We start from the raw sequence: 25,493 nt of genomic DNA, 5'->3' as shown, positions 1-25,493 counted from the left end.
AGGATGGCCCAGGACCACACAGTGTTCTGTTCTGCTGTAGATGGAGTTGTTATGCGTTGGAGCTGACTTCATGGCACCAAACAACAATAACTTTACTAATGGAGGTAGAGTCATTTGTACCTTTATGACTAATGAGAACTGAAATCAATTTGGAAACTTATCCTTATTACTTTCTTTCTCTAGAACTACTCTTGTACCAAATTTCTTAGGATTGGTTCTCTAGAGAAGAAAAACCTGTGAAGCTTACATGTATGTAGAGAGAAAAAAAGAAAAAAAAAAAATTTGTATCTAAAGGAAATGACTCATGCTGTTGCAGAGGCTTACAAAACTCAAATTCATTGTTCTGACATCAACCTGGAGGATTCTCCTGACTTATGGAGCTGCTGGAGTTTTCCAACCCTAGTATAACAGGCAGTAGAGAAGGCCATTGGCCTTGAAGGGTGATGATTAAAAGTTTGGTATGTATGATGGCAGAGTGTTGCTCACAGATTGTAAAGGCAACAATCCCAAGATGTGCAGATAACATGGCCAGTCATTTGTTGAAGTATAAGAACTGATGGTAAGATGTCGATAAGACAGGTGCAGGATCTGGATCAAGCAAAAAGTCAGAGACCTTTGCCAGAGGTAGTACATGTATGTTAGAATCAGGTCACTCTCTAAGGGAAACTCCTTTTCAACTGATTGGCTCCTCATAGCAGAGCTCATCATGGAGTTGATTAAATTACATCACATTTTATCACACGGGATGACAATACCATAATTGTTAAACCACTTAGAATCTTGTCCCAGACAAGCTGACATATAACTTTACTATCACAGAAGGTATTTTTGAGTACATGGACATGTGTATAGAGGTATATTTGTAGGCATAAGTATATACACATTTGGGTAGGCTACATGTTGTTTCATATATATAATAAATCACATAGGGGACAAAGTTATGGAGACCTCCAAGAAATTCCAAACACTTTGCAATTGGTTTACTGGATTAAAAGACTTTGGATGATAGTCTCATGGGACAACAATGTCAATTGGCATAACATAGTTCAAAAAGGTAATGTTTTACATTCTAGCTTGTGAGTAGCTTCTGGTGTCTTAAAAGCTTGTGAGCACAGCCAGCTACCCAGAGGGAGCAAGTAGTTGAACCTGTGGGCTTGGGACCACAGTCGCAGGGGACATTAAGTTCAATTGGCATAATATGCTACACAAAATATTGTTTCACCTTCTACTTTGACAAGTAGTGATTGGGATCTTAAAAGAAAAGCTTGCAAGCAGCCATCTAAATGCAATGATGGGTCTCACCTCATGCAGAGCAAAGAAGAATGAAGAAAACCAAAAATTCATGGAAACAATTAGTCCTAGTGACTGGTATGCCATGCAATTCACAACCTATATGACTATGAGACCAGAAGAACTAGATGGTGCCTGGCTGCCACTGTCAGCCACTCAGAGGGAGAGCTATGTTGGATATCCTGGATAGAGATGGAGAACAGTGTGGAAGAAAACTCAAAATCATTTGGAGGGAAAAAAAATAAAAATAAAAAGGGGGGGGGGAGCAGGTTTGCTGGTCTGATAGAGCCTGGTGGAACCACTGAGACTATGGGTCCTAGCTTCCCTTCAGGTGTGGAATTGAACCCATACCTGTGACTTCCAGCCAAACAAAAGACAGGCATATGAGGTGAACATTTACCTGAGGTAGATACACTTGTTGAAGAGAACAATCATGAGAGAAAAAGGGGCTGTTTATGCACAGAGAGATAGCTCAGGCAGCAGGAGTGCATGGAAGGATGGACCCAGGGAAGAGGTAACTATCAGGAGGCAGTGGGAGGGCAACTGTTGAATTGTAGTAAATTGTAGTCAATGTCATGAGACAAAGTGTATGTGAACTGTTGTATGGAGAGTGAATTTGCTCTGTAAACTTTCACCCAAATCACAATTAAAAAGAAAAAGAAAAAGAAAATGAACAACAAAAGAAAAAAAAAAGCTTGTGAACAGACATATAAGATACAACTTTTGTTATCTTCACATATGGAACAAAGGATGAAAAAAACCTAAAAATCAAAGAAGACTCTAGTCCACAGGACTACCAGATTTTTAGACAAATAATACACGTATTACAGTTTTTTGCAACCACATCGTGTGCTAGTTTTCTCTGTGCACCATGCACATTATATGTATGTGTGTCTTATTTTTGAGGGTACATTATATGCAAAAATATGGTAATAGCTCACTAGAATTGCTTACAGCCTGAAACCAAAACTAACTGTTCTACGCAGGGGCACAATAGGAGCTCTTAGAATGAATGATAAAAAAAAAAAAAATGTTGAATAAAATTCAAATTCCCGAAAAAGGAATTTGACTGGATTCATAGAGACTTTAGGAATGCCCAAGGCTACTACCCTAGTATACTTGGAACTGATGCCACTTCCAGGCACTACCTTTCAGCCAAATAATAGATTGGCTTATGAAAAAAACAATATCACCCATGAGTAGTATGCTCCCTTAAGCAATCAACTGTAGAAAACCTAATAGTCAGCATTTGCCCAAAAGCAAAGATGAAAAGAAAAGGAAGGGCTAGGAAGGTAGATAAATGTAAACAGAACAAACAGATGGGAAATAACGAGATTATGGATACATTGCAAACATTCTAAGCAATGTCACAAAACAATTTGTACAAAAATTATCAAATGGAAATATAAACTGCTGTGTAAAGTCTCAGTTAAAGCACATTATAATATTCAAAATAAATAAAGAGGCATTTATGGATGGTAAGGAGAAAAATATCAAATGGAAATTTTGAACTGTGCAGCAAACAATATTTTCATGTAGACAACTGCATGTATTCATAATCTGAATGAAACCCATTTATTATTAATTTAAAGGATCAACTAATATGCTAGTTTTATTACATTATCATAAAGTATGTATGGAAGTAAAATATTTAAAAAATTATTTAATGGATTTTTAACTAAAATAGGAGGCAAGGAAAAAAAGCTTTATATATCTAAAAGTTTGACTTGTACTATACCTTACTAAGCTATTAGCACTGTCAGGATCTTGTGCCAAAACTGTGCCAACGATGGTTCCGATCTTGGCATTTTCATAGACTTCCATTACATAGAAAGGCATTGAAAATAGAGGTGGTTCATCTACATCTCCAACAATGATCTTCAGCATGGTAGCATCTTTAAAAGGACCCAAGTGAGAAAAGCGAAAATCAAGATGTGTATTGGCTCCTTCTATGTTGAGGGTATACGACTTCTTTTTCTCATAGTTCAGTGGCTGTGAAGGAAAAAAAATATATATGATTTCCTATTACTTGGCAACAAGATTTTTTTTTCATTAAACCAGGAAAATCAATCTTAGTTTAAAAAGAACCTATGAAATATGTTTTAAAACACCCATAAAATGACCATTCAACAACAACAATCTTAAAACTCAAGTCTCAAGGAATTTGAGGTTTACTCAGCCAGGGAATCAGTATGTACAAAAGAATATTTCTTACAGGCAAAGAAATATTGCTTTTGGAGAATCTCTCAATCTTAGTCTCTTCTATTAAATTAATTCATTCACTCATCAATCATTAATATTAAAAACGTTGTTACAGTTGTTGTTATGTGCCACTGAGTTGGACCCAACTCATAGCGACCCCTTCTTGGGTTTCTGAGGTGGTATCATTATGGAAGTAGATTGCCCAACCTTCCTTCTGAGGAGTGGCTAATGAATTTGAACCACCAGCCTTCTGGTTAGCAATCAAGTACCGTAGGCACTATACTACCATATAAAAATAGTAACTACTAATTTTTCCAAATTAAAAAAAAAAAATGAGTTAGAATCCTTCTTTTTTGCTGTTGCTGTTAGGAGTGGTCAAGTTAGCTCTGACTCATAGCAACTCTATGTACAACAGAACAAAACACTGCTTAGTTCTGAACTTATCTCACAACACTTGCAATGCCTGATCCCATTCTTGCAGGCATTGTGTTAATCCATCTTGCTGAGAGCTTTCCCCTTTATCACTGATCCTCCATGTTACCAAGCATGATATTTTTCTCCAGGGAATGTCCCTTTTGACAACATGACTAAAGTAGGTGAGGCCAAGTCTGGCCATTCTTGCTCCCAAGGAGCGTTCAGGTTGCACTTCCTCTAGGACAGACTTACAGTTCTTCTGGCAGTCCATGGTACTTTCAGTATTTTTCACCAACACCACAAGTCCAAGGAATCAGCTCTTCTTTGTCCTTCCTTATTCATTGTCCAACTTTCACATGCGTGGTGACTGAAAACCTACATGGCTTCAGTTAGGTGCATCTTAGCCTTCAAAGACAGATCTTTGCTCTTCAGCACTCAAATGAGATCTTTTGCAGTGTATTTGCCCAGTACAATATGTCATTGTCTGATTTCCTGACTGCTGTTTCCACTGGTGTTGATTACAGAACCAAGTAATATGAAATCATTGACAACTTCAATGTCTCTGTTTATCATGATGTACCTTATTAATATTTTATTAGAGATAGAGCCGTGGGGTCCAGTTAGGGGGTGGGGAGGCGGGGAGGGAAGGCCCCATCCCAAGATGCAGGAAGCAGGGGAAAACTGGAGATGAGACAGAGCTGGGGGACCCAGGTAAGGGAAGGACAGAGAACTTTCAAACAGCTAAGCGAGAAAGACTTGTCTGTCACTTTGTCGTATTGTGGTGGCTTGCATGTTGCTGTGAGGCTTGAGGCTGTGCCACCAGTAGCCAGTAGGGTTGCACATAGTGCACAGGTTTCAACACAGCTTACAGACTGAGACAGACTAGAAAGAAGGAAGAGGCCATCCACTTCTCAAAAAATCAACCTGGGAAAACTGTATGAATAGCAGAGAAAGACTGTACTGATACATTACTGTGCAACTTTATGAATAGCCTACAAACATTGTCCGATACAGTGCAGAAAGATGAAACCCTCAAATTACAGAAGGCACTCAAAATGGGACTGGGAATTAGCTGCCTCCTCAAATTGGAACTAACCTTAATGATATGGATAAATAAAGCTTTCAGGACTTCCATTTGCTGAGATGGCATGACTCAACTTGATGAGAAACAGCTGCAAATACCCATGCATAATCAGAACATGGAATGTACAAAGTATGAATCTAGGAAAATTGAAAGTTGTCAAAAATGAAATGGAATGCATAAAGATTGATATCCTAGGCATTAGTGAACTGAAATGGACCGGTTTTGCCCATTTTGAATCAGACTACCATATGATCTATTATGGCGGGAATGACAATTTGAAGAGGAATGGTGTGGCATTCATCATCACAAAGAATGATTCAAGATCTATCCTGAAGTACAGTGCTGTCAGTGATATCATAATATCGATACACCTACAAGGAAGACCAGTTAATACTACTTTATTCAAATTTACACACCAACCACCAAAGCAAAAGATGATGAAATTGAAGATTTTTATCAACTTTTGCTGTCTGAAATCGACCAAACATGCAATCAAGGTGTGTTAATTATCACTAGTGACTCAAATGCAAAAGTTGGAAACAAAGAAGAATCACCAGTAGTTGGAAAATAAGGGCTTGGTGACAGAAATAATGCTGGAGATCACATGATAGAATTTTGCAAGATCAATGACCTACTTATTGCAAATACCACTTTTCAATAACATAAGTGATGGCTGTAAAGTGGACTTCACCAGATGGTATACACAGGAATCAGACTGACCACATATGTGGCAAGAGGCAATGGAAAATCTCAATATCTTCAGCTAAAACCAGGCCAGGAGCTGATTGTGAAACAGACCATCAACTGCTCATATGCACATTCAAGTTGAAGCTGAAGAGAATTAAAATAAGTCCAGGAGAGCCAAAATATGACCTGAAATATATCCCTCCTGCATTTAGAGACCATCTAAAGAATAGATTTCATGCATTGAACACCATTGACTGAAAACCAGAAGAATTGTGGGATACCATCAAAACATCATCCACAAAGAAGTAAGAGGTCATTAAAAAGATGAGAGAGGAAGAAAAGACACAAATGGACGTCAGAAGAGACTCTAAAACTTGCCCTGGATCAGAGAGTAGCTAAAACAAATGGAAGAAATGACAAGATGAAAGAACTGAACAGAAGATTTCAAAGAGCAGCTCGAGCAAACACAGATAATTAATATAATGAAATGTGCAAAGGCCTAGAGTTAGAAAACCAAAGTGGAAGAATGGGGTCAGCATTTTTCAAGCTGAAAAAACAAGAAAAAATTTCAGCCTCAATTTGCAATACTGAAAGATTCTATGGGCAAAATACTGATTGATGCAGGAAGCATCAAAGAAGATGGAAGGAATGTATGGAGTGACTGTACCAAAGACCTGGTCTGTCTTCATCCATTTCAGGATGTGGCATATAATCAAGAACCAATGGTATTGAAGGAAGAAGTTGAAGCTGCACTGAAGGAATTGGTAAAGAATAAGGCTCCAGGTATTGATGGAATAGTGATTGAGATGTTTCATCAAACAGATGCCTCACTGGAGGCACTCACTTGCCTATTCCAATAGATCTGGAAGGCAGCTACATGCCCAACCAACTGGAAGAGAGCCATATTTGTACCCATTCCAAAGAAAGGTGATCCCACAGAATGTGGAAATTATTGAACAATATTATTAATCTTGCATGCAAATAAAATCTTACTGAAGATAATTAAAAAAAACAGTTGTAGCAGTCTAGTGACAGAACTTCCAGAAATGCAAGCTGGATTCACAAGAGGACATGGAATGAGGGATATCATTTCTGATGTCATATGGATCTTTGCTCAAAGCAAAGGATACCAGAAAGATGTTTACTTGTGCATTAATGACTATGTAAAACATTTGATTGTGTGGATAATAAAAAAATATGGATAACATTGAGAAGGATGGGAATTCCAGAACACTTAATTGTACTCATGAGGAACCTGAACATAGACCAGGAAGCTGTCATTCACAAAGAACAAGGGGACACTGAATGGTTTAAAATCAAGAAGGGAGTGTATCAGGGTTGTATCCTTTCACTATACTTATTCAATCTGTATACCGAGCAAGGAATCTGAGAAGCTGGACTATATGAACAAGAACATGGCATCAGGAATGGAGGGAGAAACATTAACAACCTGAGATATGGTGATGAAGCAACTTTGCTTGCTGAAAGTGAGGATGATTTGAAGCACTTACTGATAAACATTAAAGAATACAGTCTATAGTGTGGATTATATCTCAATATAAAGAAAACAAAAATCCTCAAAACTGGACCTATAAGTAGCATGATGATGAATGGAGAAAAGATTGAAGTTGTCAGAGACTTCCCATTGCTTGGTTCTACAATCGATGCCAATGGAAGCAGCAGTCAGAACATCAAACAACATGGCACTGGGCAAATCCACTGTAAAGGACCTCTTTTAAGTGCTGAAGAGCAAAGATATCTCCTTGAAGACTAAGGTGCACTTGACACAAGTCACGGTATTTTCAATCACTTCATACACATGGACAGCTGGACAATTAATAAGGAAGAGTAAAGAAAAGTTGGGAGCTCTGGTAGCATAGTGTCTAAGGCACTTTACTGCTAACCAGAAGGCTGGCAGTTCAAACCCACCAGTCACTCCTGGGAAGGAAGATGGGGCAATCTACTTCCATAATGATAGTGCCTTAGAAACCCAAGGAGGGGTTGCTATGAGTCGGGGCTGACTTGATGGCACATAACAACAACAAAGAAAAGTTGATGCTTTTAGTTGTGGTGCTAGTGAAGAATGCTGAAATTGCCATGGACTGCTAAAAGATCTAACAAATCTGTCCTGGAGGAAGTGCAGCTGGACTGCTACTCAGAAGCGAGAATAGCCAGACTTCTTTTCACCTTCTTTGGTCATGTTGTCAGAAGGAACCATTCCCTGGAGAACAATGTCATGCTTGGTAAGGCAGAGGGTCCATGGCCTGAAATATATCAATTTCTGTATTCCTTTTTTTTTTTTTGCCAATTTCTTCTGTGGAGGTTTGACTCATTCCTTTAATACTATCGGTTCTTGATCATATGCTACTTCTTGAAATAGACAAACATAGACCAATTCTTTTTGGTATAGTGCCTCCGTGTATTCTTTTCATCTTCTTTTGTTGTTTCCTGCATCATTCGATACATTGCCCATAGAATCTGTCAATATTGCAACTTGAGGCTTGATTTTTTTTTCTTCAATTCTATCATCTTGAGAAATGCTGAGAATGTTCTTCCCTTTTGGTTTTCTGACTTCAGGTCTTTATACATTTAATTACAATAATTAATTTTGTCTTCAGCAGTTTCTCTTTGAAATCTTCTGCTCAACTGTTTTATCTTGTTATTTCATCCATTTCCTTTAGTTAGTCTCCATTCAATAGCAAATTCATAATCTCTTCTGACACCCATTTTGGTCTTTTCTTCTTTTACTGTGTTTTTAAAGATCTTTTGCTTTCCTCATGTGATGTTCTTGATGTCATTCCACAATTCCTCTGGTTTACGGTCATTGGTGTTCAATGCATTGAATATGCTATTTAGTTAGTCTCTAATTTCATGTGCACTTTCTTCAAGGTCATGTTTTGGCTCTCATGGACTTGTTTGAACTTTCTTCAGCTTAAACTTTGAGCTTGCATATGAGCAGTTGATGGTCTGTTTCATTCAGCTCTTGACCTTGTTTTAACTGAAGATATTGAGCATCACCTCTTTTCTCAGATGTAGTCAATCTGATTCCTATGTATTCAACCTGGTGAAATCCACGTGTATAGCTACTGCCTATGTTGTTGAAAAAGTTATTTGCAATGAATAAGTCTTGAAAAATTTTATCATGCATTCTCTGGCATCATTTCTATCATCAAGGTCATATTTTTCAACCAGTGGTGATTCTTCTTTTTTTCCAATTTTTGCATTCCAATCACTAGTAATAATCAACACATCTTAATTGCATATATGGTCAATTTCAGACTTCAAACAGTAAGAATCTTCAATTTCCTTGTTTTTGGCTTTGGTACTTTGTGTCTAAATTTGAATAATAATAATATTAATTTGTCTTCCTTGTAGGTTTATGTATATTATCCTATCACTGACAGGTTCATACTTCAGGACAGATCTTTAAACATTCTTTGTGACAATGCCATGCAATTACTCTTCAATTTGTCATTCCAGGTGTGGTAGATTATATGGTTTTCAGATTCAAAGTGGCCAAAATCAGTCCATTTCAGCTCACTAATGCCTAGGATATTGATCTTTACACATTCCATTTCATTTTTGACAACTTCCAATTTTCCTAGTTTCATACTTTTGTATATTCCATATTCCAGTTATTAATGGATGTTTGAAGCTCTTTCTTCCCATTTTGAGTTATACCACATTAGAAGATGTAGGTCCCAAAAGCCATACTCCATATACATCATTAAGGTTGACTCTACTTTGAGGAGGCAGCTCTTCCCCAGTCATAGTTTGAATGCCTTCCAACCTGAGGAACTCATCTTCTGGCACTATATTTGTCAATGTTTTAGGACTATTCATAAAATTTTCCAATAATATATCAGACAGTGTTTCACTGCTATTCATAAGGTTTTCAATGGCAAATTCTTTGAGAAGTGGATGGCCCTTTCCTTCTTCCAACTCTGTCTTAGTCTGGAAACACCACTAAAACCAGTCCACCATTGGTCACCCTGCTGGTACTTGAAATACCGGTGGCACAAATTCCAGCCTCACAGCAATACATAAGCCACCACAGTACAACAAACTCACAGGTGAGTGGTGGGGATTTTATATAGCTTTTCCTTTTTTGTTGTCTTGATTGTGTTTATGTATGTGTATGTTATAGTACCAATTTTAGGGTTTTTGTTCGTTTTTATTTCATTTATTTATATTATGATATTTTTACCTTTTTTTAAAAGAAAATGATAGCCTTATTTCTGTTTGTTCATCATTCTTTTTTTTTTTTTCAGTTTCTAGTTTTGAAGCTACATTAATACTTTCTTAAAGTCTTTTTAGTTCTTTTAAAATATGCAACCAGTATTTATTTGGCATCCATTACCAATATGTTGGGAAATATCAGTTTGTGTTATCATAAAAGAGAGAATAAACTCAGATTGGTCTTTTTCCCCAAGGTATAGATGTTCTAATGTAAGACATAAAGTAGAAAGCAGACACTTTCAACACCTTGTATCTAGTGCCATAAGATATACTGGATGTTATAAAAGTTAATAAGAAGGATACAAAAGCCAGACATAGAGGTAGGTATAAGCATCTCAATAACATTTCAAAGAGAAAGTGCCTTCTCATATAAGAAATTCATACTTTGAAATTGTTAACCACTTGTACAAGTGTATGCGAGGCAGTGCAATATATTTAAGGCAAAAAGATAACATGAAGACACAGAGACAAAGGCAGTGTAATGCTTTCAATGAACTGAACAGCTTTCAGTGCTTCCAACATGTAAAAGGACAGAAGGATGAAGCTGAAAATTAAATAACTCTCAGATCACATTGATGATATATTTCCAAATACTAATGCATGCTGGTGGTGTAGTGGATAAAGTATTTGGATGCTAACAAGAAGGTCAGCAGTTCAGAATCTGTCAGCTACTCTACAGAAGGTAGATGGGATGATATCCTTCCATAAAGATTTACAGAGTCCAAAACCAAATGGGGGTGTGCCAAAGGGGCAGGGAGGAGGCAGCATCTTTTGACCTCCTTTAAGTACACCAGAGGAAGACAGAATCACCATCATCAGCTTAAGGTCTGTTCCTATAAGGCCAGACACGCTGCCATCCCACAGTACTCTTACCAACCATCCCTCTCATTGTACCCACCACCTCTTTTCTGGGTTCGATAAGTCACTGCGGTGGCCAAACAGAGATCACAGATTATGGGGTTTATTAGGGAAACAACAGGCTACAATTCAAGTTCAGGAATGTGCTCAGGATAGATTTCTTAAATCAGGACAGTCTCCCATGTGCTGTGCCCTTGGACATGCTTGTGTGGACCTTGGCTTCTTGGCCTGGCCTTTGCCTCTGTGGGCCAGGTAAGCCTGCTGCTCTGTCCCATGCCTCTTGATCCCACTGCTGCTGTCTCACGGTGAGGTGTCTCTCTCAGCTGGCAGTGAGATTCCCCCTCTGCCTGTAGGAGGGTACATTTTAAGCTTAGCAGAGTAACAATACTAACCAATCCCAATATCAGAGTTCTACACACCTGAGAGAGAGCAAACTTTCCCAGAATACTTCATGCTGCTCCAATAGAAATACCCAAGGTGGATGACTTTAACAATCAGGAGTTTAAAAGTAGCTACTCAATTGCTCGTGGCAATTCCACCAGAAAGTTAATTGCAAATCTCATTATACGGAATTACTACCAGCTGCCTAGCCAAATTTACACATATTTGCATGGTCCCACCCAGTAATCTGGTAAGAATTACAAATAGTATGGCTAGAAAAGACATACCATGCAACTCACTACATTGCAGAGAGTCACTTAGAGTCAGAATCAACTTGATGACAGTGAGTTTGGTTTGGGTTTGGAATGCATGTAATTACAATGATCATTATAAAACAAAGCCACAAAAATGCTGGTAATGAATGTTTTTTTGTTTTTTTTTAATAAATGATAGGGCTTCAAGAAATATTGTCCTGGTAAGTCAATTCTCAAGGAGGAAACAAAAGAAAACAAAATAAATGACTCTGATTTTTAGCATTTGCCAATTTCCTTCTGGTAAACAATCTCACTATGGTGATATGTGAGCTACTATCAACATGATTTCACAGAATGAAGTGTGGGGTCTAGATGAACATAACAGGCTCTGTGAGAAAAAAAAGGCAAAGAAAAAGAAAAAAAGCTTGCCAAGTACACAAGTGAAAATTATTCTGAAGTGGTTCTCTCTCAGATATAGTTGTTACCATGGCAAAAGTATCCATAGTAAGATTAGTGCAGATACATACAATACTGCATTGTCAGTGAAGGCAAACATGGGTATATGGATGGATAGATGGGTGGACAGGCTAAATGATTAGGTATGTCTATGAAATGGGGAGTGTATCCAGGAACATATATAGGTTGGCAGACAATGGTCCTATAAGTTTATGTGAATGATCAGAATTCCCAGGTGTATAGTAGAGCTAACAAGGGGCAAGGGTGTGGTCACTGCTTGGTCATAGCCAGCTACCCAGAAGGACTTGGGACCATAGTCACAGGGGACATCAAGCTCAATTGGCATTACATACTATACACAATATTGTTCCACCTCCTACTTTGGCAAGTAGTGACTGGGATCTTAAAAGCTAGCAAGCTGCCATCTAGATGCAACAATGGGTCTCTCCTCATCCAGAGCAAAGAAGAATGAAGAAAACTAAAATTCATAGATACAATTAATCCTAGTGACTGGTACACCATTCAATCTGCAGCCTATACAACTATGAGACCAGAAGAACTAGATGGTGCCTGGCTACCACTGTTATACACGTGGAAGGGGATCTGTCTAGGAGATCCTTGATAGAGATGGAGAACAATGTGGAACAAAACTCAAAATCATTTGCAGAAAAAAAAAAAAAAAAAGTGGGGACCTGGTTTGCTGGTCCGATAGAGCCTGGTGGAACCACTGAGACTATGGCCCCTAGCTGCCCTTCAGGTCTGGAATTGAACCCACACTTGTGGTTTCCAGACAAACAAAATACAGGCATATGAGTTGAACATTTACTTCAAGCAGATACACTCCTTGGATAGAACAATCACGGGAGAAAGAAGGGCTGCTTATGCACAGGGAGATAGCTCAGGGGGCAGGAGTGTATGGAGGGATGGACACTGGGAAGAGGTAACCATGGGGAGGAAGTGGGAGGGGAGCTGTTGCATTGTGATAAACTGTGGTCAATGTCATGAGACAAAGTATATGTGAACTCCTATATGGAAAGTGCATTTGCTCTGTAAATCCTCACCCAGATCCCCCCCCCCCAAAAAAAAAAAAGATTTGTGCAGATAAAGCAGAGAACAGCCTTCTTTTGAAATAGCCAGTGATGCTAGACTTCCTGGTAAGTGTCTGTAGGGAAAGGCTGAATAGAAATTTCCCATCTCTCTTTCTGCCACTGCTTTTGCAATATCTTGCTTCAAACTTGGCACCTTTTTTCTTAGCAAAATCATAGGCTCATTTCATTTGGAGGAGTTCAGGTTTTTTCTCTTACACTAAGGGTCAAGAAATGAGTCCCTCAGTGGTCCAAATGCTTAAGTGCTCAACTACTGGCTGAACGGTTACACTTTCAAACCCACTAAGCTAAAGAAAAGTCCTGGTGATCTACCTCCAAAATGTCCAATCTTGAAAACCCTATACAACACAGTTTTACTCTACATACACAGGGTAGGCATAAGTTAGAACCAACTCAACAGCAACTAACAATAACAACAATCTATGACTAAGGAGCAAGTTGTTTGTGTGGACACATGGTTTCTCTTTAAGATTATTGTTCTGGTTACCTAGTGCCACTCTGATAGGAATATAACACAAATGGAATGGCCCTAACTAACAGGAGTTTATTCTTACAATCTGGAGGCTTTAAGTCTAAGTTCCAAGTGCCAGGCTTTGGGGGCTGGGTGAAAGCCCCTCAAGCTTGGGTCCAGCTCTGCCCCCTGCTCCCGGCCCACTGGAGCTAGAGGCGTTTCTTCACTCAGACAGCTGCTGGCTGCTGAGGCTGAGAAGCCCCATGGTTGACAAATAAAAAGGCACAGTCCCGATGTTACCAAACCACACAGCAGGCTATTAACTTAAGTCCATTGTAAGTTCCAAGGTCTGCAGAGCATAGCAGGATTCTGAGCAATGACACAGCTATATGCAGGGTCCAAGTGTGCCATATGTTAGAGACCATTCCCAAGGCTTCTTCTTAAATACAGGAAGCAGATAACATCCCAAAGGCAGTTACTCAGCTGCTTGTGGTAGATCCCACCATGGAGTTGATTACCAGTCTCATCATGGGGAATAACTACCACCAACTGCCCAGCTACTCAACTAGGCCCACCCAAGTTGAAACACAAACATAACTACCACAATTATCTAATGAATATTTAAGTCAAGAATATTTAAGTCTGCAGACAAGAAATCAGACGTCTTATTGCAATGGGCAAATATGCTACAAAAGACCTGTCTAAAGTGTTGAAGAGAAAATATATCACTTTGAAGATAAACGTGTGCCTGACCCAAGCCATGGTATTTTCAATTGCCTCATATGCATGTGAAAGGTGTACAATATATAAGTAAGACTGAAGAAGAATTGATGCTTTGGAGTTGTGTTGGCAAACAATCCTGAAGGTACCATGGACTGCCAGAAGAAAGAATAAATCTCTCCTGGAATAAGCACAACCAGAACATTCATTGGAAGTAAAAATGGCCATAATTCATCTCACTTACTTTTGTCATTTTGTCAGAAGGGACCATTCCCTGGAGAAGGATATCATGTGTGGTAAAGTAGATGAAGGAAGACCCTCAATGAAATGGATTGGCACAGTGGCTGCAATGATGGTCTCCAACATAGTAAAGATTGTGAGGATGGTGCATGTTCTGGTTCCTTAGTGCTGCTCTGACAAGAATATACCACAAATGGGATGGCCTTAATAAACAGGAGTTTATTCTTACAATTTGGAAGCTTTAAGTCCAAGTTCAAAGTGCTAGGCTCTAGGGGCTGGGTGAAAACCCCTCAACCTCACAATCCAGCTCTGCCTCCTGTTCCCGGCCCACTGGAGCTAGAGGCATTTCCTCACTCAGACAATAGCTGGCTGCTGAGGCTGAGAAGCCCCATGGTTGACAAGTAAAAAGGCAGAGACCCTATGTTACCAAACCACACGGCAGGTCATTAACTTAAGTCCATTCTAAGTCCCAAGGTCGGCAGAGCATAGCAGGCTGCTGAACAATGATTACACAGCTACCTGCAGGGTCCAAGCATGTCCCAGGCTGGAGACCATTCCATTCCCAAAGCTCCTGCTTATATACAGGAAGAAGACCACATACCCAAAGGCAGCTACTCAACCGATCACAGTAAATTCTACCATGGAGTTTATTACCATCTCATCATGGGGAATACTACAACCAGCTGCCCAGCCACTCAACCAGGCCTAGCCAAGTTGACACACAAACAAAACCACCACAGCACAGAAAAGGATTTCCTGTTGTATATAGGGTTGCTATGAGTCAGAGCCGACTTGATGTCACCAACAAATGATAACAATAGTACATATTTATTTAATGTATGGCTGGGCTAATCCTTTTGAGGGACTTGATTTCTAGGTCTAGTAGATGGATTCAGACCAACATGGAGTCAACAAAGAGTCAGTGGATTATTTCAGGTTTAGATATGAGTTAGATGCATAAAAATAAATGCAAGTAGAAATATTTAATAACCTCTTTATGAAGATCATCGATGGTATTGCATTGTGAGTATAATAAGCATAGCAAAAGTAAGGAAAATATGCCCATCTACAATATTTTTATGCAAATAACATGTATGTCATACATACACACACACACACACATACATACATATGTGTATATATTTATTGTTTGTGTGTTTGTTTTTTCCACAATCTGTGTCCTCTCTTCCTCTTACCACAGACACCTCTCCTCTGCCTAAGGTATTTTTGTAGGTATGTTATGCTAATTATTTTTACATAAATTATGCCTTGGATCTAATTATTTGAACAAACTCAGTTTTGGCACAACCTATGTGAGTTAAAAAAAGAAAGAAAGAAAGAAAATCTTATGTCACCAATGTTCTTCCTTAACTAATATTATAATTAGTGTTGCTAGATTCAACAAATTAATATAGAGGATGACAGGCATAATTTTACTTTAGAATAAACAAATTTTAAAAGTTAAGTATCTTTCAATTATCACCTGGGGGAAAAACTTATCCTTAAAAAATAATTATATTTTCTCTCAAAATCATATTTAAAAGTACATATCTAATGTAAGATATTTGGAAGACAGCTACCTGGCCAACAGACTGGAAGAGAGCCATATTTGTACCATTTTCAAAGAAAGGTGATGCCTAATTTTCCACAATATATGGAAATTACTGAACAATATCATTAATATCACACATAAGTAAAATCTTGCTGAGGATAATTAAAAAATGGTTGCAGCAGTATACTGACAGAGAACTTCCAGAAATGCAAGCTGGATTCAGAAGAGGGCGTGCAATGAGGGATATCATTGCTGATGTCAGATGAATCTTGGCTCAAAGCAAAGCATACCAGAAAGATGTTTACTTGTGTTTCATTGATTATGCAAAAACATTTGATTGTGTGGATCATAACAAATTATGGATAACATTGAGAAGAATGAAAATTCCAGAACACTTACTTGTGCTCATGAAAAACCTGTACATAGACCAAGAGGCTGTCCTTCTAACACAACATGTGGATACTACATGCTTTAAAATCAGGAAGGGAGTGCATCAAGGTTTTATCCTCTCAACAGACTTCGTCAATCTGTATGCTGAGCAAATGATCCCAGAAGCTGGACTATACGAAGAAGTCCATAGTAGTATCAGGATTAGAAGAAGACTCATTGGCAAACTGAGATGCAGATGACACAACTTTGCTTGCTGAAAAGGGAAAATGACTTGAATCACTTACAGATGAAGATTATAGTCTGCAGTATGGATTACACCTCAACATAAAGAAAATGAAACTTCTCACAGCTGGACAAATAAGCAGCACCATGATAAATGGAGAAAAGATTGAAGTTGTCAAAGATTTCATATTACTTGGTTCCACAATCAACACCAATGGAAGCAGTATTCAAGACATCAGATGATGTATTACACTTGGCAAAATTTGCTACAAAAGACCTCTTTAAAGTGCTGAAGAGCAAAGATGCCTCTATGAAGACTAAGTTGCTCCAAATGCAAGCCATGGTAATTTCAATCACCTCATATGCATGTGAGAGCTGGACAATGAATAAGAAAGACCAAAGAAGGGTTGATTCTTTTGAGTTGTCGTGTTGGCAAAGAATACTGAAAATATAATGGACTGCCAGAAAAAATCTGTTCTGGAAGATTTGCAGCCAGGATGCTCCTTCGAAGTGAGAATGCCCAGACTTTGTCTCACCTACTTTGTTCATGCTGTCAGAAGGGACCATTCTCTGGAGAAAAGTATCATGCTTGGTAAAACAGAGTGTCAGTGAAAAAGGGGAAGGTCCTCAAAGAGATGGATTGGCACAGTGGTTGCAATTATGGGCTCAGGTATAGCAAGGAATGTGAGGCTGGCACAGGACTAGGCAGTGTTTTATTCTGTTGTACATTTGATAGCTATGAGTTGGAGCCAACTCGATGGCACCTAACAACAATACAACATCTAATGTCATACTCAATGGAGAAAGACAGAAGAGAGGTTGCCTACATTCACCAGTGCTATTTACAACCTTCTGGAAGTCTAAGCCAGAGCAAATAAATAAATAAAAGATATCCAAATCAGAAAGGAGGAAGTAAATCTATTTTCTTTTTTCAGCCAATGACATGATTCTAAACATTAAAAAGAAAAATGAATCTACAAGAATGTTATTAGAGATAACAAATGAATTCAACTAACTGCCAGAGTACAAGGTCAATACACAAAAGTCAGCTGGGGTTCTATGCAAAAGCAATGAGCAAACATAAAAGGAAATTAAGGAAATATTACCATTTAGAATAGCACATACAAGAATAAACTGTGTAGGAATATATTTAATCAGAATGGTGAGTGACTTATACAAAGAAAAGTATAAACCTTTACAAAAGAAAGTAAGGAAGAGCTAATTATATGGAAGGACTTTCTTTGTTCATGAAATGTAAGGCTTAATATTTTCAAGATGTTAATACTACTTAAAGTAATCTATAAATTCAATGGAATATCCATCAAAATTCCAAAAGTGACTCTGCAGAAGTGAAAAAGCCAATTCTCAGTTTTATTTGGAAAGGCAAAAGACCTGAATAGCTAAAGAAATCTTGAAGAAGAAAGAAAAAGTAAGCAGACCACATTCTTGATTTGAGAATCCCTACTTGGGTTTCCGAGATGGTCTCTCTACAGAAGTAGGTTGTCCAACCTTCCTTCAGAGGAGTGGCTGGTGTCAGCCTTCTAGTTAGCAGTCAAATGCCTTAGGCACTATGCCTAAGGAATAGAATTGAGAGTCTAGAAATAAATCCATTTAGCTATGGTCAACTGATTCTCAATAAGGGTGTCAAGCCTATTGAACAGAGAAGAATTTTCCAATAATGGTGCTCGCAAAATTTTATTCCCACATACAGAAGAATGAATCAGAATCCATACCTCACACCAGCCACACATAGACACACACACACACACACACACATTTAAAATGGATCAAGGACCTAACTGTGGGGAAACAAAAAAAGCATAGAATTCTTAAAATGCAATATATAGATGTGGCTGAGGGGCCTAGTTTTTAACAACGGACTATCAATTATGATATCAAAAGCAGGAGAGGCAAAACAAAAATTGATAAATGGGATCTCTTAAAATTAAATATATCAAAGTTCCTATTAATAAAGAGAAGAGACAACTTACAGATTGGAAGAAAAAAATGCATAACCATGTACTTGATAAAGTTCTAATTATAATAAAGTATATAATAAATGCATAATAATATATGATTATAATCTACAACTTAACAACAAAAAGATAAACAACTGGATCAAAAATTGGGCAAAGGAACTGAACAGACATTACATCAATTATGATGTTTAAATGACCAATAACCCCATGAAAAGATGCTCAATGTCATTAAACTGAAAACCAAACTCATTACCATTCATTTGATTCTCACTGAGAGGGACACTATGAAGAGTAGAATTTACAAAAGCAGACTGCTTCATCTTTCTCTCATGGAGCATCTGGTGGGTTTGAACCACCAGCCTTTTGGTTAGAGGCCGAATGCTTTAACCACTTCACCATCACAACTCCTTAAATCAAACCAAAAGCCAAACTCACTGCTGTCAATTAGGATCCGACTCATAGCTACCCCTCCTTGGATTTCCAAGGCAGTATCACTACAGAAGTAGATTGTCCAACCTTCCTTTTGAGGAGTGGCTGGTGGATTTGAACCACCAGCCTTCTGGTTAGCAGCCAAATGCCTTGGGCACTATGCCACCAGAGCTCCCTGAGAGTTCCTTAGGGAAATATATATCAAAACCACAATGGTATACCACTTCACCTGCATTATAATGACAATGATAAAGCTAACAAAAACTCCAGAAAACAATAGGTGTTTGTGAGGGTTTTGGTTACGTAGTGGTGCGACTCGACAGCACATAACAACAACAGAAAATATATCACATATGTAATGGTTTTAACAAACTGAGATTTATTCTTTCACTATACACTCTTTCACTATGAAAAGTATTCTAAAGTCCGAGTTCAAAGTGCCTAGTGGCTGGGTGAAAGCTCCTTAACCTTGGACTTCAGCTCTGCCTCTTGCTCCTGGCCAGCTGCAGCTCGAGGCATCTAGCTGACTTCTGAGGCTGCCAATCCCAAGGTTGACAAGTGAAAAGGCATAGTCCTGATATTACCAACCCACATGGCAGGCCACTAAGTCAAGTCCATTAAAAGTCCCAGGACCGTCAGGGCATGGTGGGCTGCTGAATGAAGACTCACTTACATGTGGGGTCCAAGCATACCAAAAAGCTGTAGACCATTCCCAAAGTGTCTCCTAATATACAGGAACAGACCATATCCCTAAAGCAGCTACTCAACTCCTCATGGCAGATTCCACCATGGAGTTCATTGCCAGTCTCATCATGGGGAATAACTACCACCAGCTGCCCAACCACTGAACCAGGACCAGGCAAGTTGACATGTAAACTTAACTACCACAATGAGGTTGTGGACAAACTGAAACCATCATTCATTGCTGGTGGGAATATAAAATGATACAGCCACTGTGGAAAACTAATAGACAACTTCTCAAAATTTGGACATAGAGTTCCATGTGACCCTGCAATCCCAATCCTAGTAGAGGGCAAGGAGAACTGCAGAGTCACCTCCACATCGAATTCCACTGAAGTACTTTCATAGTAGCCAAAATGTGCAAATAAACCAAAGGTTCAACAACAGGTGAATGGGTAAACAAATCGTGGTACACATAGACGAGGGAACATTAATTAGCCACAAAGAAAGGAAGTCCTATGCATGTCCGTGAACCTTAAATACACACTAAGCAAAACAAGTCAGTTGCAAAAAGACAGCTACTTTATGATCTCACTTATACAAAATAAGCAAATCTACATATAAACTGCCTCGGCAACCCAAGGAAGGGTCGCTATGAGTCGGGTCGGACTCGACGGCACATAACAACAAAAACAACAACAACAACATATAAACCAGAGATTGTTAGTGGTTGCCAGTGGTGGGCAAGAGAGGGACAAAGGGGGAATCCAGTGTAGGTTAACGCTGGTGGAATAATTTAGAAAAGGAGAAAAAGAATGGTATCTCACCTTGAAGAATGCAATCAGCATCATTGAACTGAAGACATATAATTTGTTGGACAATGTTTTGTTGTGTATATTTTCACCAGAAGTAAACAAATTCTGATTTAACTGGATGATTTGTTGTTGTTGTTGTTTTTCCTGGCACCCTTAATTTCACTACAGTCAAGAAGATCATGGACAGCAAAAAAGCTCTCGTGACAGGGAAGAGAGAAACTGTCAGCATATATGAAATTGGCATTCTTACTTTCAAACATTTTTTAAATGTTAATTTAAAAAGTCAGATTTAACAATATTGAATTCCAGATATCCAATAACATGTGACATACTCAAAGGTTATTTCCTATGATTTAGACAAACCTTTTTGTTTTTCTAACCTTGAACCATCATAGCATTCTTGAAATAACCAGATTTGTGATGTGATATTGTTTCACTGAACACTGCTTCTAATGGTTGTATTAGTCTTCACAAAAGAGGTTATTTAATATTTGTATCACTTTAGTAGGTATCTGTGAGTTCTGGTAGCATAGTGACTAAGGCATTTGACTGCTAACCAGAAGAAGGCTGGCGGTTCAAACCCACCAATCACCCCTAGGAAGGAAGATGGGGCAATCTACTTCCATAGTGATACTGCCTCGTACACCCAAGGAGAAATCACTTTGAGTCGGATCCAATTCGACGGCACATAACAACAACAACAACAACAACAACATATGACTGCTGTTGCTGGACAATGTGAAGGGTTTCGACTCTGTGGACCATAACAAATTATAGATAACAGTGAAAAAAGTGAGAATTCCAGGACACTGAATTGTGCTCATGAAGAACTTATACCCAGACAAAAAACAAAACAAAAAAACTCATTTCCGTGCAGTCGGATCCAACTCATAGCGATCCCACCTTGGGATTCCAAGGTGGAATCACTATGGAAGTTGATTGCCCAGTCTTCCTCCAAGGAGTGGCTGTTGGGTTTTAACCGTTCATGGAAGCATCAGGCAAGGAATCAAACAACCTATTACATTGGGCATATCTGCCAAAGACCTCTTGAAAATATTAAAAAGCAAAGATGTCATTTTGAGGACTAAGGTGCACCAGAAAAACAACTTGGTCTTTTAAAATGCCTGATATGCATGTGAAAGTTGGACAATGAATAAGAAAGAAAAAAGAAGAACTGATGTAGTTTAATTATGGTGTTGAGAAGTATATTGAATATAACATGGACTTCGAGAAGAGTGAACAAACATATCCGTCATCGAAGAATGACAGTCAGCATGGTACTTAAAAGAGAGGATGGCAAGCCTTCATCTCATATACTTTAGACATGTTATCATGAGGGACCTGTCCCTAGAGAAGGACATCCTGTTTGGTCAGTAAAAGATAGGCTGAAAGAGATGGATTGACATAGTGGTGCAACAATGGCTCTAACATAACAATGACCATGAGGATGGTGGACAGGGAAGTGTTTCTTTCTGCTTTTCATGGGGTCCTATGAGGCAGAACTGACTGTTGTTTGTTGTTGTTGTGTGCCATCAAATCTGACTGGACTCATAGTGACCCCTCCTTGGGTTTCTTAGGCAGTATCACTACAGAAGTAGATTGCCCAACCTTCCTTCCAAGGAGTGGCTGGTGGGTTTGAACCATCAGCCTTCTGGTTAGCAGTCAAGTGCCTCAGGCACTACGCCACCAGAGCGCCTCCAGAACTGAGTAGCAGCCACCTACCAGCAACAGCAATATTTGCTAGGATTTTTAGTTCATTTTAGTGTGCTAGAAATGTGTTAATGGTATTGAAAGTATCTTCTATTTAAGGTTTAATAGACTAATTAAGGTTTTAATAGAATAAGGTTTAATAGAATTCCCTAGTAAATCATTGGATGTTTTTGTGCAGGAATTTATTTCATAATTTTCTCAATTAATTGTATGGAAATCTGTTTACACATTTTTTTAAGTTGCTTTTAAAATATTTTTCAACAATAACAAAAAAATCCTATAAATGCAATTTATTGTGCTAGAATTTAAAAGGATGATTTTACTATTACTTTAAAACTTTGGTTATTTATTTTCTGTAATTTCTTCCTTGTTTCTTAATAAGATTAATTAAGGCTTATTTATTGTAATGTTTTCTTTCAAAATAATCTATTTTGAAAAAAATAAACATGTTATATATCTGCTTTATAATCTATAAAATTCTCCTTTTGTCTTTAACAGTCTTTTATGCTTCTATTTTACTTTTAATTATTTTCATTATTATCATTTACTTTTTTTCAGTTTACTTTGTCCTTAGTCTTTACATTTTTAGTCCAATATTTAATTTATCTAATTTCATTCTTTTATTTCCTGCCTTTGATATTTTTAGGAATGTTAATATATTCGTACAAGTACTTTCTCTGCATCTCATAATTTCTATTTGTATTATTTTTGTTTATCCTTTTCCTAGGAATTCTTCAAGTTCATTGTACATTTTTCTTAGATTAAAGAATTATTGAAGAAAATGTCCAGTTTGAGGAAACTTACTGTGCTCTGATTTTTAAATTCACCTTTAGTCATCTTGGCTGACAGCATCCTGTCTACACTAATTTAGCTTATTGGCACTTACCAAAATATTCTTTAAAGACTAATAATATATGGTAAAAATTACTAACAGTCCTATGTTCATCTGAAATAAAATATGTATTATCTATTTTAAATATATATATATATATATATATATATATATTGTTGTTGTTGTTATGTGCCGTTGAGTCGGCCCCGACTCATAGCGACCCCTCTTGGGTTTCTGAGGCAGTATCACTATGGAAGTAGGATTGCCCAACCTTCCTTCCGAGGAGTGGCTGGTGGGTTTGAACCGCCAGCCGTCTGGTTAGCAGGCAAGTGTCTTAGCCACTATGCTACCAGAGCTCCTATATATATATATACCTCACTGTTAATTCCATTATTGCATTAGGTAACCTGGTGATGCAGTGGGTAAGTGGTTACTAACGGAAAGGTCAGTGGTTTTTATCCACCAGCTGCTCCATGGGAGAAAGAGGTGACAGTCTGGGTCCATAAAGATTGGAAACCCTTTGGGGCTGTGCTACTCTGCTCTACAGACCTGCTATTGTTGAAATAGAATCAAAGACAACGAGTTGGTTTGGTTTACTACATTCTTGAGTTACCCATATTTTTAAAACACTTTTTCTGTAATGGTCTGAAACAGGTGAACTATTGCTTCCTCCTCCTATTCTGTTTCTATACATATCTCCTTATATATATGGTAATTTCTGCTTTGAGAATGTTTCTGTTGAGTAATGTGCTCCATCGATCTCTATAAATGCCGTGTATACATTCAGAATTGCTCCCTTTAGGATTATAAACTGCTATTCTGCTCTTTTTATGATTTTTCTTTAGATTATATTATATTGGGTCTTAAAATCATGTACCTTACATTCCTTTCTATTTACATTGTCATCCTTTTATTTTCACCTTAATTTCTCTGTTTTATATGTGTCTCTCATTTTGTTCTATGAAGTACTCCTGGTATTTCTGTTATGTGTAACTAACCTGCTGCCTTTGAGTGGATTCCAACTCATAGCCTATGGACAGAGTAGAACTGCCCCTTCAGTTACCAAGAGTGTAATCATTAAGGAAGCAGACTGTCACATCTTTCTCCCTCAGAGTGGCCGGTGGGTTCAAACCACCAACTTTTCAGTTTGCTGCCAAGCACTCTAATCACTGCATCTCCAGGCCTGCTTTCTGTTATTTATATAGGTTTATATTTTCATTCAAGGAGCTCTAGTAGCACAGGGGTTAAATGATATACTGCATATCAAAGGTAGGCAGTTTGAACCCACCAACTGTTCCACAAGAACAAGATGTGACAATCTACTCAAAGGTTTACAAAAAAAAACAAAAAACTCACTGCCATCAAGTCAAATCCGACTCATAGCGACCCCTTCTTGGGTTTCCAAGGCAGTATCACTATGGAAGTAGATTGTCCAATCTTCCTTCCAAGGCATGGCTGGTGGGTTTGAAGCACCAGGCTTCTGGTTAGCAGTCAAATTCCTTAGGCACTACGCCACCAGAGCTCCTCATTTAAAGGTTTACAGGCTTAGAAATCATATGATGTAGTTAGTTCTACTCTGCCACTTAGGGTCAATTTAAGTCAGAGTCCATTCAGTATCAATTGGTGTTTTGGTTATCTCTTGCTGCTCTAACAGAAATACTGCCAGTGAACAAACAAGGATTTTTTTCTCTTAAACTTTAGGAGGCTAGAAGTCTGAGTTCAAAATGCCAAGCTCTAACAGTTGCGTGAAGTTTCCCTGACCTGGGGCTTCAGCTCTGCTTCTTGCTTCTAGCCTACTGAAGCTAGAGGGTTCTCTTAACTCAGGCAGCTGCTGCCTGCTGAGGCTGACAAATTCAAGGTCAACAAATAAAACGGCACAAAGCCAAGATTATCAAACAACACAGCAGACCACTAGCGTGAGTCCACAGACAGTCCCAAGATCAGCAGACAACATGGCAGGCCACTCACTGATGACTTGGACAAATGCAGGATCCAAGCATGCCAAAAAGCTGCAGAGAAATTTCTCAGTGCTGCTTCTTATATACTGGAAGCTTCTTCTTATACACTGGAAGCAGACCTTATCCCTCAGCAGCTACTCAGCTGCTCCAGGCGATTCCACCATGCAGTAGACTATGGGACTAACTACATGCTGCTGGCCAGCCATTCAAAACCAGCCCCAGCCAACCTGAAATATAACCTTAACTACCATGTTGTTGTTATGTGCCGTCGAGTCGGGCCCAACTCATAGCGAACCCTCCTTGGGTCTCCAAGGCAGTATCACTATGGAAATAGATTGCCCTATCTTCCTTCCGAGGAGTGGCTGGTGGGTTTGATCTGCCAGTCTCTGGTTAGCAGTCAAGTTCCTTAAACACTATGCTACCAGAGTTTGTTTGTTTGTTTGTTTAGTTTATATTTTTATTCTAGTGAACTTTTAGGATTATAAATTTTTGGAATAGAGTTAAATTAAATTAATTTAATAGATTATTAGTACTCTACATAAA

At 38.4% G+C, this 25,493-nt stretch overlaps 1 protein-coding gene across 1 annotated transcript in view; it reads right to left on the bottom strand.

Annotated features, from left to right (window-relative positions):
* Positions 1-25,493, bottom strand: part of CDH18 (cadherin 18) — a 707,490-nt gene that overhangs the window by 181,846 nt on the left and 500,151 nt on the right. Inside the window, exon 10 of the mRNA XM_042782611.1 lies at positions 3,029-3,282. Within this exon, the coding sequence (XP_042638545.1) occupies positions 3,029-3,282 (254 nt within the window). The remainder of the gene's footprint in view (positions 1-3,028; positions 3,283-25,493) is intronic.

This window comes from Orycteropus afer, unplaced genomic scaffold, assembly GCF_000298275.1.
Source record: "Orycteropus afer afer isolate SDZICR_OR568_19922 unplaced genomic scaffold, OryAfe1.0 scaffold00390, whole genome shotgun sequence".
NCBI lineage: Eukaryota > Metazoa > Chordata > Mammalia > Tubulidentata > Orycteropodidae > Orycteropus > Orycteropus afer.
This window is presented reverse-complemented; position numbering and strand designations above follow the sequence as displayed.